Genomic DNA, 12405 nt, shown 5'->3' on the forward strand with positions numbered 1-12405 from the left:
ATAAGCGAATTAGGAAAGTAGCATTTATCGGGTCAATCCCGAAGAACCCGTCAGGGAAGATACTGAGGAAAGATCTTATACAACTTGCAACCTCTAAACTGTAATAATAAAAAAGTAAAGATCTAGTGAAGATAATCTTGAATTTGAGAAGATTTTTTTGTGTTGTTTTGAATTTATAGTATAATTTAGAAAGGAAAAATGTTATGTGATACCGTTTTTTAGTATATGTATATTGTGTTTTTCTTAAAACAATTGATCATTCGGTTGAAATTTATGAGAATTGAATTTGGGTCGGTTTTTGTTTGTAGTGTTTCATACCAAATGATGGCTAATAGGCCACAATGATGATGATGATGGTATATGTATATAATGTTAGTTTAGACTCATGGCATATAATTTATTTATTATTATTATTATTATAGATTATAGATAATCAATTTTGATCAATATGATCACTACCATTTTTATGTTATTACGTAGTTTGTGTAATACAACCTTTCGGTGTAACAATTGACACCAATGAGAAAAGTTCGAAGTGGTAAATTATCTAGCCAGAAAGAACTAGACCTTTTTGTAGTGGTATATTCGAGGAATTGCACAACTTTTTTTAGTCCTTCTATAGACGTTTGTAGAAAGCAACTAGCGTTTAATTATTCTTTTGGTATGAACCTTCATGTCCTTATGGTCTTATAGAAGGTCAAAGGGAGTTACAAGTCTTATAAAAGGTTAAGAGGACCATATAGAGGTCTTATGGAAATTTGTAATAGATATTTATGGAGTCGGTTCTAAAAGTCACAAAGTTTTCAAAAAGATCATTATCGTCATCCTTATACATTTTATGGATATCGTGAGTATCCTAATTTCTTATAGTGACAGAGAACATATGCATTAAATTTTAACTTCAAATTCTATGGCAAGATATTAAACTATAGGTTTTTTCGTTTAATTGGACTCTTTTTAATAAAATTTAAGCTTTTCAAAAAAAAAAAAATGCATTAGGTGTTTTTATGCAACATTTACTTTAGAACTAGGTGAATGCCCGCGTGTTGCACGGAAGCATCTACATAGTTGAAAATATTTATAAATATATGTTTTTTTAAATATAATAATAATGTTGTCAAATTTGATATAATAATTCGTATACTAAGTTGATATAATATATTGATTATTTTAAATTATATGATAATATATACATTTATTAAAACTGCATAATCTCAATCTTTTGAATAACTTCTACTCGTGGGTTACTCATCAATAAAATTAAATATAATATATGATTTAATGTTATTTATAGTTGTTGTTATTGTTAACTAATTTTTTAAAACGTATTTGCTTAACGTTTTAATTTCTATCATTGTAATTATTTAAAACATCAAATAATTTTTTTGGTTTTAAAGGTAACAATATAATCATTTATATATAGTTATTTTTAACTATTGTTATTGTAAGTTATTTTAAGCTATTTATTTGAAAACTTTTAACGATTATAAAAATATTTTTAGGGAATCATTTAGTTAAATTCATATTACAATTTCGTTTTTGCATTTAACACTACAATTTATCATTTGAAAACTTTGACGTTGACCCTATAATGTTTTATTTAAATTAAGAATTTAAGTATTTTGTCCAAACTGTTCAAAAATTGTAGCTTTAAACTGATAATGGTTTACATACAACAACATATTAAATCTAATAAATTAAGTATAATAAGTTAAAAGTTAGAGACATAACTTTATAAGTAGAAGTTAAAATATTATTTTAATCTTATTAACCAACTTATAATCATTATTAGAAAGACACTAATTTATCACTTTTAACTATTTACAAAATATTTTTTAGGTTGTTTAAGTTGAATTAAAATTTATACTTAAGTTGATCTTGTAAGGTTATATTTAAATTAATAATTTAAATATTTTATGCAAATTGTTCAAATGTTGTAGCTTTAAAATGATAATGGTTTACATACAACAATATATTATACCTAATAAATTAAGTATAATATGTTAAAAGTTAAAAACATAACTTTATAAGTAGAAGAAAATATATTCTTTTTAATGCTGAAATTTAGTTTATATATGATTACACTTTAGGTTTTATGTTTATTTAACCTTATTAACCAACTTATAATCATTATTAGAAAGAAATTGAAAAGTCATGGAAGTTTCAAATGAATATGGTGAAAGGAAAAATGAATGGGAGTTTCAAATGAATGTGGTGAAAGGAAAAATGCTTCCTCTATAAGTATATAATAATGATAATGAAGTTGCTTGATAATCAAAGGAAACTATATATTAGAAGATTGCATGTGAAAATTGAGTAAAAACACATAGTAACCTCTCCATGACATCTTATGATAGTGACATTATATCATGATTTATCCATTGATTAGTTGTAGTCTGGTATATGCAAACCATATACAAATAACTAACCAACATTCAGATTCAACAATATATACAAATAAAATAACCAAAACTATATTGAATAATATAAGCAAATAAAACCAAAATACAAATAAACTAACCAATATATACCACCAAAATTTTGCTTTAGGCACAAACAAAGATGACGTGGTTGCTATAACACTTCAAAATTTTCAAAACCTTTTCAATGTATGGTTCTAAAACATTTGGGTGTTAACCCACATTTAAAAAAACTGATACCACAAAAACATTTACAAATTTAAAACATTGGGTGTTACCATCAACCATCAATAGAACCATAGTAAACAAATAAGAATTACATCAATACAATTAATAAGGAACTTAACAAGTACCACTCCATTATCTATACCTTAACTTCTAACTTTCATCTATCATCTTTCTCCTTGAATATAACCTAAGATACATGACATTAAAAAGAGATACGTAAGACAATAATGTCTTATGAGTTACGAGAGTTTGTGACCTAAACATTTTAAGCATTTGTATGAAAAATCATTTCATTCATAAAATAACATAGTTTTAGACCATAAAAAATTTTCAAACATTTTCAAGGTAAACTCTTTCATACACATCAAAATATCGTTTAATATCTTATCATTTCATGTCTTATCATATAATATCATTTAATCCATTTCCATTTCCATTTTCCATTTCCAAGACCAACGTGGAAAGAACAAATCAATCCACCAAGACATCATGGTTTCAAAGGCCAATGTGAAAAGAACAAAATCAATTCACTAGGGTATCATTCTGTAACGTCCCAAAAATTTCATTTTTAAATTAATAAAACCAGTATTCCAGAAACATCATTATAAGAATCCAGATAAAACAAATGAGTCAATCATCACATCATATTAGAGTAAGTTAAGAAATACAGAACGAGGTGGTGTATGCTATGCAATCATCCCGAGCTCTTACCTATGAAAACAAAACTACCTGAAACATAAACTGAAAACTATAAGCACGAAGCTTAATAAGTTTCCCAAAATACCACGCAAATCACAACACAAATAAACATATATGGGTTATCAGCAACCCTAGGGACTACCAGCAGTCCCAGTGGGCTAACAACATGCCCGGAGGGTTATCAGCAACCCTGGAGACTATCAGCAAACCCTGTCATATATAAGCAACATAATATAATAATAACAGCTAGACCCAGCTGGTCATTACAGATACAACTATTCTACTATACAAGCACATACAAACATGCAAGAGGCACAAAGACAACTAGCATCCTACATACATAATTTAGTGAGTCGGCATTGGTGCCTTCGATTCACGATCACCGGAAGAAGACTCACCTCGAACTGCTGACCCACACAAATAAATCCCCGGCTGCCAGTCCAAAAAATCCTCGAGCTAACAACATCAAATAACATCCAATTAATACTTGAATTCCAATCCATAACTATCATCCCATAATTATGGTAAAAAGATTATTTTACCCCTTATCTAGTTTGGTCCAAGGCTAAGGCCCAAACCTACTATCCAAAAGGTCCAAAAACCAATTAATCATACAAGGCCCAATCATGGCCCGATTTTCCAAATTTGGCCCAAATCCCTTCCATGGCCTTAACCCATGGCCTAATAGTGCTCCCAGACTAAAACACTTGAAATCAGTTGACCCAACAAGCCTAAACATCTAGGCCCATAAGAACGGCCCAAACTGAAGCACAACAATCTGAGGCCCACTCTGCTGAGTACTCGGGGCGTACTCAGCTCGTACGCTCAACGTACTTGTCTCAATGCTTGTACACTAAGCGTACCTGCTTGTATGCCCATTATACCCTCGCATACAGCCACTCTTCCATTTTAAGCTCTTAACCCATAAAGACTTTACACAACAACCTAGATCTGACTTCCTTAGACTGATTTATCACGTAAAGTTACTAACTTTATGTTCATGCATGTCTAAATGAATCTACTAAGCTTAAAAAGGAGTTAATATGTGACTTAATGAATGCATAAGACCCATTACCCCATAAAGTTGGCACCTTTATGCATAAGGAACTCTCAGTAAGCTCAGATCTAAAAAGGATTAGTCTTTCAAACGTGTTTACTCGACAACTAACCCAAAAACGGACTCAAAACATAAAAAATAAGCCATAAAGAGACCTAACATCTACAAGCCAATATATGAACTTGATACCTCCAAAGTCTTACAAAAGGGTGATGATTCTAGATCCATGAACTCCTCAACAACCAAGGCACCCTCAAACTTCATCACTTCCTTCACAAAGGCAAAAACAACCACCAAATCCTTCTCAAAAGCTCAAGAACACCAATAAGAAGGCTAAGGGTCTATTTAGGGTTTTAGGAGGTTTGGGGGCTAGTAAAAAGGCCAGCCTTAAAGGCTTAAGATGCTTAAATAGGGTACACACACTTAAAATTAAGGTTTCTTGCATCCCTCGTAAGCCTAGCGTACTCCTCGTATGCCCAACATACGAGGTCGAGGCTTCGCGATCCTTCCCACTTGATACGCTAAGTATACACCATTGTACACCTAGCGTACTACACCTCGCACCAGTATGCCCCGCGTACTCCTTATGTACACCCCGTGTAATAGGATTTTCCCTTAAACCTTAAAATACTCCGAATGCCATAACTTCTTTATTATAAATCTGATTCCAATGATCCTTATATCCATGAAAAGGTAACAAGAAGCTCTACTCTTTTATCAACCCATACCTACCATAAAATTTCCCAAATAAAATCTAATTCCTATAAAATCTCGAGCTGATATATTACCAACATACCATTTGGCTCTAAAATACAAACCAAACACCCGAATCATCTTAATTACATCATCCACCTCAAAATGAGTCCATATCTCAATTCCTCAAGGGTCCTAAGTCTGCTAATACCCAAATCCTTGATCACTACCCCGAAATGGGAAACAATTCGGACAGGGCGTTACAACTCTCCCTTACTTAAATTAGATTTCACCTCGAAATCATTCCTTACCCTCCTCAGAAAGCTAGATAACTTGAGCAACATGACCACCACCTCGAACACAGCTCAGCCTTCCTGAGGCAACCAAAACCAACCCTAGCAGGGCTCTCCAACCCAAAGATGAAAGAATCCTTTCTCAACCTAAAATAATCTCATGAAAAACAACCATGTCTACTCATCCTGAAATCCAAAGTTTCGGGATGCTCTGACTTCCTGACAGACCACCAATACTAAACCATTGCTAATTCCATTATACTTATCCCCCAACCAACTACTCAACTTCTTATAACTGGAGGTTCTTACTAGAAAACAGGTTCACAGACCAACCATTACTACCGAAAACCTTTCACTTGACCAAAGGGACCGATATTCCTTAGAAGGAAGGCTAGTCCTGATGATAACCTTTACATGAACACAATGAACATCGCGAGATGAAATGGCAGATAAACCTTCTAGTAACTGCTGAACCAAAACACTAACCAAAGCAACATCATAAGAGCCTGATCTACCATCAAAACGGAGGCCAACCTTTAACCCTGAACCCTTCAACTGATACCCTTGGCATACATATTCCTTTATTCGATTCTTACTAAAATAAAGCTCCTGCACATAAACACTCATGATTCATAACACAAGCTCCTATCAAGAACCAGCTCAGTACCCAACTCATATCCATAGATCTAAGGATCTGCACTTGCACTTCATTGAAAATCTTCTTAATCACGACAACCTCTCACTAGAACGGAATATAAAGATTCCTAAACCAGCGCTGAAACTACCAGTCTCACTCCTGATCCATATATCAGGCTCCTAAGAGTCCCAATGACCAGACTACCCAACCAAAACACCTATTTGCACTATTTGTTGATCGCATACTCAATCCTGTAACCTAAGATCCAAAACCTTGACCCAACGGTCTCTACCAGGTCCCCTTGCATTGCTATAAACACACGAGCCTCACCCACGGGTCCCACCCAAACTAGAGCCACACATACCTAACTCCAAATCATACTACAATGGTCCTCAACCTGAAATAGAAAAATGATCCTTAAAAATCATGTCCGTCGTGCCCAAGGCACAGACTAATCCTCCTCTAAACTCGTGACCACCTCAACGATAGGCTACCTCAACTAGTGAATGTTATGATCCCATAAAATATTACAACACTTCTAACCAACAATGATTACTGATATGTGCATATTTAGTTTGTATTAAGTATAGATTTTTATTCATTTATTAGCTAAATTATTGCATTTCATGGACAAAAGGTACTTAAAAGTGTATAAATTGCATTTTCAGTCCAAAAATGAAGCTCGGAAGCAAAAGGAAGCAGGAGAAGCGGTTAGGAGCTCGAGAATGGAATAAAGAAGAAAAACACTAAAAATGGCATCTACTCGGCGAGTCAGATAGACTACTCGGCGAGTCCAATCGAAGAATCAAGAAGATAATGACTCGGGATCCCAGAGAGTTATCGCAATACGGGGAATGTGAGAGGGACTCGACGAGTCACCACTTGACTCGACGAGTCGATTCGTATATTTAAAGATAATTCCACAGATCGATTGAGGGGAGTTCTGGGATGATTTAGAAGTACTTTGCTACGATTGAGAAGCCAGAAAAACCCTAGAAGACGACGACGGAAGCTAGAATTCAATTCCGGAGAGTAATTAAGGCAAAATTTCATCATTCCACTTATTCTTTTGTTTTATCATTATGATTAAGCAACTTGACTTTGTTTGTTTGCTGTTATTTACTTTAATTATGAACTAAAACCTTTAGACTTCTGTTTGGGGATACAAAGTTGACAATATGGTTTGATTGATTGGTAGGATTAATTCCAAGTTGGTGAATTTTTGTTATTTTAGCTTGCTAAAGAACCTTGTGTGTGAATAATAATTAATTTTCTGTTAATTGGAAGATAATTGATTAGCATGAACATCTATTGATTATTGACCTCATATGCTATGTGATCACTATACTATATGTCTAGGATTAATGAATATGAAACTAGAATTAATAAGAAAATTGAGTAAATTCATGTGCAAGCTTGTAAGATGACCATCAAACAAGAAGTTAATTAAAAGAATAAATTAGTTAACTATTGCAAGTCTAACTTAACCCGAATAATTAATCTACTGAGTATAATTAAATTAGACAATTGGCCACTGTTTAAGTTAGTTTATTTGCTAAGGATTAGGGTAGTGAACACAAATCTAATCACTTGAATCGGTAACCAACGAAAGAATTAATCCATTGCACTATTACCTTGAAATCAACCATAGAGTTAACCAAGTTGAACTAAACAGAAGTTCCTTTCCAATTATTGAATCTAGTTAAGTCGTTATTTTCTAGTCTCAAATTAGTAATAGTTAGTAAGTTTTTAGTCTTGTAAAACTAGAGAAAAACCCCTACTTCTTAATTAACTTAGATAAAATTAGTTTTTAATTTAATTTGTCGTTCCCTGTGTTCGATACCCTGCTTATTTAGCTATACCACAATTGATAGGTTCACTGCCTTTTGTGTGTTATTTGATAATTAAAAGTAGGTTTAAAACTAAGTGGGTTTGCACACATCAAGTTTTTGGCACCGTTGCCGGGGAACGGTTCTAAAATTAGCATTAAAAATCTAATTCAATCGATCCTTTGTGTGAGATTTATCTTACACAAAGTTAATTTCTGTTAAGTTATTAGGTAGTATAAAAAAAAAAAAAAAAAAAAAAAAAAAAAAAAAAAAAAACCTGATTTTACCTTGGACTCGCCGAGTGCATTCGCCCAGACTCGGCAAGTACGACGCTAAATCAGCTTTAATTTTATTATATTTTTTTGTTCTTTTTACACGTTTTCTATTTTGATTGCAGTTGTTTCATGACCCGAGGATCTGATACACCTCTGGTTCCCCCTCTTGAAGATCCGGAAACCGCACTAAGAAGGAGCAAAGGCAAAACCATTGGAGAATCCGCTTCTTCAAAGAACTCACCGCTCAAAAACCTCAAGTTCGTTTTCAGCAAGAAAAGGAGCAATAAATCAGGAGCATCCAGTGCCTCGTTGACAATCGAAGACCCAATTCAAAAAGACACCGAGTACGAGACCGAGGAAGAAGACGAACCCACATACGAGCACACATCCGAGTTTGAAGACGATTTAGCCACCGCTATGGCTAATATAGACGAAATCCCCATAGGGGAATGGAAGAAGAGGATGCGTGATGACACCGGCTCGGGACTTGTGCAACCCGCAATTCCCGCAACCGCTACTTTCGAGCTATAGGGCCATATTCTTGCTTAACTCAAGGAGATTCCTTTTTACGGGAAAGATCACGAAGACGCCTATAAGAACTTGGATGAAGTAAATGATGTGGCTGATTACTTCAATGTACCAAATGTGCCTCGCGAGATACAGCTTCTTCGCATGCTTCCTGTCACATTTAAAGGAGCTGCAAAAGATTGGTTAAAGTCACTTCCTCCCGGATCGGTCACCACATGGGCTAAGATGAAAGAAGAGTTCATAGACCATTTTTGCCCACCTTCCAAGATAGCCAAGCTAAAGAAAGCCATTGCCAACTTCGAGCAACAACCCGGAGAATCTCTTTATGAAGCTTGGGAAAGGTACAAGAGCCTACTTAGAAATTGCCCACACCATGACCTTAATAGCCAACAAGAGGTCTCCATTTTTTATGATGAAGTTAATGTCACCACAAGGCAGCTGCTCGATTCACAAGGCTCGCTCACCAGAATGCTGCCTCTGGAAATCAAGGAGTTAATTGAAGAATTCTCTAAGCATTCTAGAGAATACCACAATCCGAGGAATGAAGTAAGTCGGGGAGCAGTGAACTCGGTGAATGATAGCATGGCGGCGGTAATAGCTAAGCTCGATAGCCTAGATCGAAGAATGAAAAAAATGGATCAAACAATCCATGCTATTAGGGTAGGATGCGAAAATTGTGGCGAGTCCCACCTCACCAAGGATTGTGATCGAGACGAAAACGGAAATAAAAAGGCTCAAGTATTTTACTCTAGTGGCGATAGATACGACGAAGATCGGAGGAAACCGAGGAAGGAATGGCTCCCATACGAAGAATATAAAAAGGCTAAGGAGGAGAAATACAAGCAGAAGGAGAGGGGATTCTATCAAAAGGAAGAGCCGGTGATGGAAAAGAAGACCAATTTAGAAGATATGCTCACAAGATTCATAACCGCGTCCGAGAAAAGACACAATGATCACAATGTAGCAATGCAAGAAACCAGAAATATGTTGAGGAATCAGTAAGCATCCATTCTCAACATTGAGAAACAGCTGGGACAGCTTGCACATCAAGTGAATGAAAGAAGACCGGGCCAACTTCCGAGCAACACCGAACCCAATCTAAGAATGGAGAATGTAAGTGTAATAACCTCCAGCAGTGAAGGAACATTTACAGAAGCACTGAGAATCTCCAAGAAGAAGGCAAAAAAGGTAGAAGAATCGGACCCAGCAAAACCCGACTCGACTCGCCGAGTCACTCCATTGGACTCGACGAGTCCATGTGCAAATGATAAACCTGTTAGTTCTTTGAAGCCTTATAATCCTCCGCTGCCATACCCAATCAAAGCCATGCCTGCAGAAAAAGTAGAAGCATACAGAACCTTCATGAAACATGTTAACGCTCTACAAGTTAATGTGCCATTTGTGGAAACAATACTCCAAACACCTAAATACTTCAACTTGCTTAAAGGCCTTTTTGCTGCTAGGAAAGATTTGGCTGAAGTCGCGGAAGTATTGATGAGTGAGCTACCTGAAAAGAAGGGTGATCCAGGAAATATTATGATTCCATGCCAATTTGGTAATGAAGTTTTCACCCGAGCATTAGCTAATTCGGGGGCAAGCATCAATATGATGCCTTTTTCATTCTTTAAGAAGTTGAATTTACCAGAACCAAGGCTGGTGAATATGAAGATCCATTTGGCGGACAAGACGATAATTCATCCACAAGGCGTTTGTGAGGATCTCCTTATAAAAATTGACAAGTTTATTTTTCCAATAGACTTTGTGGTAGTTGATATGGAAGAAGACCCCGAAATTCCAATTATTTTGGGAAGATCCTTCTTGAACACCACGTGTGCTTTAATTGATATATGTGAGTCTACATTGACATTAAGGGTGGGTGATGAGTCTGTAATGTTTAAAGCTATTCCAGAAGTCAAGCAAGAAGCGGAAAAGAATGAAGAAGTCTCAATGATCCAATTGGATGATGAGATATTAGAAAAAGAGCTTGCACGTTTGCTAAAAGAAGATGCAAGCAAGTTTTCGATACACTCTGAAGAAGATGGAGATGTTAACAAGGACTTGGAGGAGTTAGAGAAGCTACTAGAAGGAGCCCACTCAGAAAACACCCAAGAATTGATGGATCCCGTTCAGACTCGACGAGTCCAGTCGACTTGGGCAAAGACTTGGCCGACTTAGATCTGTTTGTTACTAGTTCTTCACATACCTTGGATTTCGATAATATACATGATTCTTTAGAAGAAAAAACAGCAGAAGGAGGAATGGGAATGAAAGTTCAATACGCCAATGTAGCATGTCTTGATACGATTTTGTTTGAAGAAGGGTTGAGCACAGGCAGGGATGAAGAGATAAAGAAAAGGAGGGTGGAAGCTGATCAACCATTCACTACTAAACCTAAAGCAAGAACCGTCACAAAATATGAAGTAATTAAATTTAAAGAGAAGGAGGTGCATGAGAAGGCGAAAAGAATGGGGTAACAAAGAAAAAGAGGAAAAGGGAAGCCCAAGCAGCTGAGGATGATGCTGTGAAAAAGAAAAGAGAGGAATTAAAAAGGGCTTACAAGAAAAAGATTCACACTTACAAGACCAAGTACAAATCACAAAAAGTTAGGCGTGCGTTCCCGATGCTCGGAGATGACGAAACGTAGATGGGAAGGAGTCTAGCTAATGACTCCTTAAAAAGAAGCGCTTGGCGGGAGGCAACCCGTTATATAGAGTTTGCTTTCTTTTACTTTTTAATTTTTTTTTTTAATTTTTCCTTCGTTTTTAGAATTTTAATCTTCCAAATCATCGGACATGTCTGCTTGAGAGTGTGCATAGGTTAAGTGTGGGGTGAACTGATTTTTAATAAATAACAAAATTTTGAAAATTATGAATTTTTTTTTCAAGAGACTCGCCGAGTCTAACCACGACTCGATAAGTCCATATGGATTTTAGAAAAAGTTTGACTTCGCGACCAGACTCGCCGAGTCTGACCACGACTTGATGAGTCGGTATTATTTACAGAAAAAATAATAATTTCGAAATTACTTTTACAACCGGTAACTAGGGTTTTAACCCTAAGAATCAGTTTTTCACATACACACTCGCCGGGTGCTTTCCTCTAAACTTTCTCTCAAGCATTTATCTTTGATCTTCAAGTTTTCTTCAAATTTCTCAAGTTCAATCTCAAAAGGTAACAAATTTCTTCTTGTTTTCTGTTAACAACGTGATTATAAGGCCATCTATGGTAGCAATTGCATGAAAAACCCGTTTTTGAAAAGTAGTAAATTTCTAGGCTTTTGATTTTTCATGAATTATGTTGTTTTGACTGCTTATTCTGGCCTTAATATCTTAATAGTAAGTTCTTAGACAAAACCCTTGACGAAATTTCCAGGTTTCATGGTCTAGTTTTCATCGACCCGCCGACTGACTCGTGCAGTTCGCGCGACTCGCCGAGTCGAGTCGGGAAACATATGGGAGATATTTGTTTTTTAATTGTATTCTGTGTTTTCTGGGTTTTGTGTATTTGTTTTGCAGAAATCATGTTCAGAAGGGGGCAAAGTTCCAGTGGCAACCAAGGGTATTTTCCATGGCTAAACTTCCCACAAATCGAGTCCGCTTCGACATTGCGGAAATGGAAGAAGAAGCTGGATGATATCAAGAAGAAAGAGGTCTATGTGCCCAACCGAATAGATTGGGATTGGCTGCAGAATGTTCGCTATGAGGAGGAGTTAGCTCCTTATCTTTTGAAGGAGTTTCACCATGAAG

At 35.8% G+C, this 12405-nt stretch overlaps 1 protein-coding gene and 1 non-coding gene across 2 annotated transcripts in view; one reads left to right on the forward strand and one right to left on the reverse strand.

Moving 5' to 3' along the window:
* Positions 1-287, forward strand: part of LOC145008989 (peroxisomal OPC-8:0-CoA ligase 1-like) — a 4851-nt gene extending 4564 nt beyond the window's left edge. The window contains exon 5 of the mRNA XM_078967638.1: positions 1-287. This exon is cut by the window's left edge and continues 10 nt beyond it. Coding sequence (XP_078823764.1) covers positions 1-104 — 104 coding nt within the window. The 3' untranslated portion in view covers positions 105-287.
* An 8645-nt stretch (positions 288-8932) lies between these two features.
* On the reverse strand, positions 8933-9039 carry LOC145013655 (small nucleolar RNA R71). The gene has a single exon (XR_013665203.1). It is a non-coding gene; the product is annotated as a small nucleolar RNA R71 (small nucleolar RNA).
* Positions 9040-12405: the final 3366 nt, after the last annotated feature.

This window comes from Lactuca saligna, chromosome 8 (assembly GCF_052625555.1).
Source record: "Lactuca saligna cultivar CGN05327 chromosome 8, ASM5262555v1, whole genome shotgun sequence".
In the NCBI taxonomy this organism is placed as follows: Eukaryota; Viridiplantae; Streptophyta; class Magnoliopsida; order Asterales; family Asteraceae; genus Lactuca; species Lactuca saligna.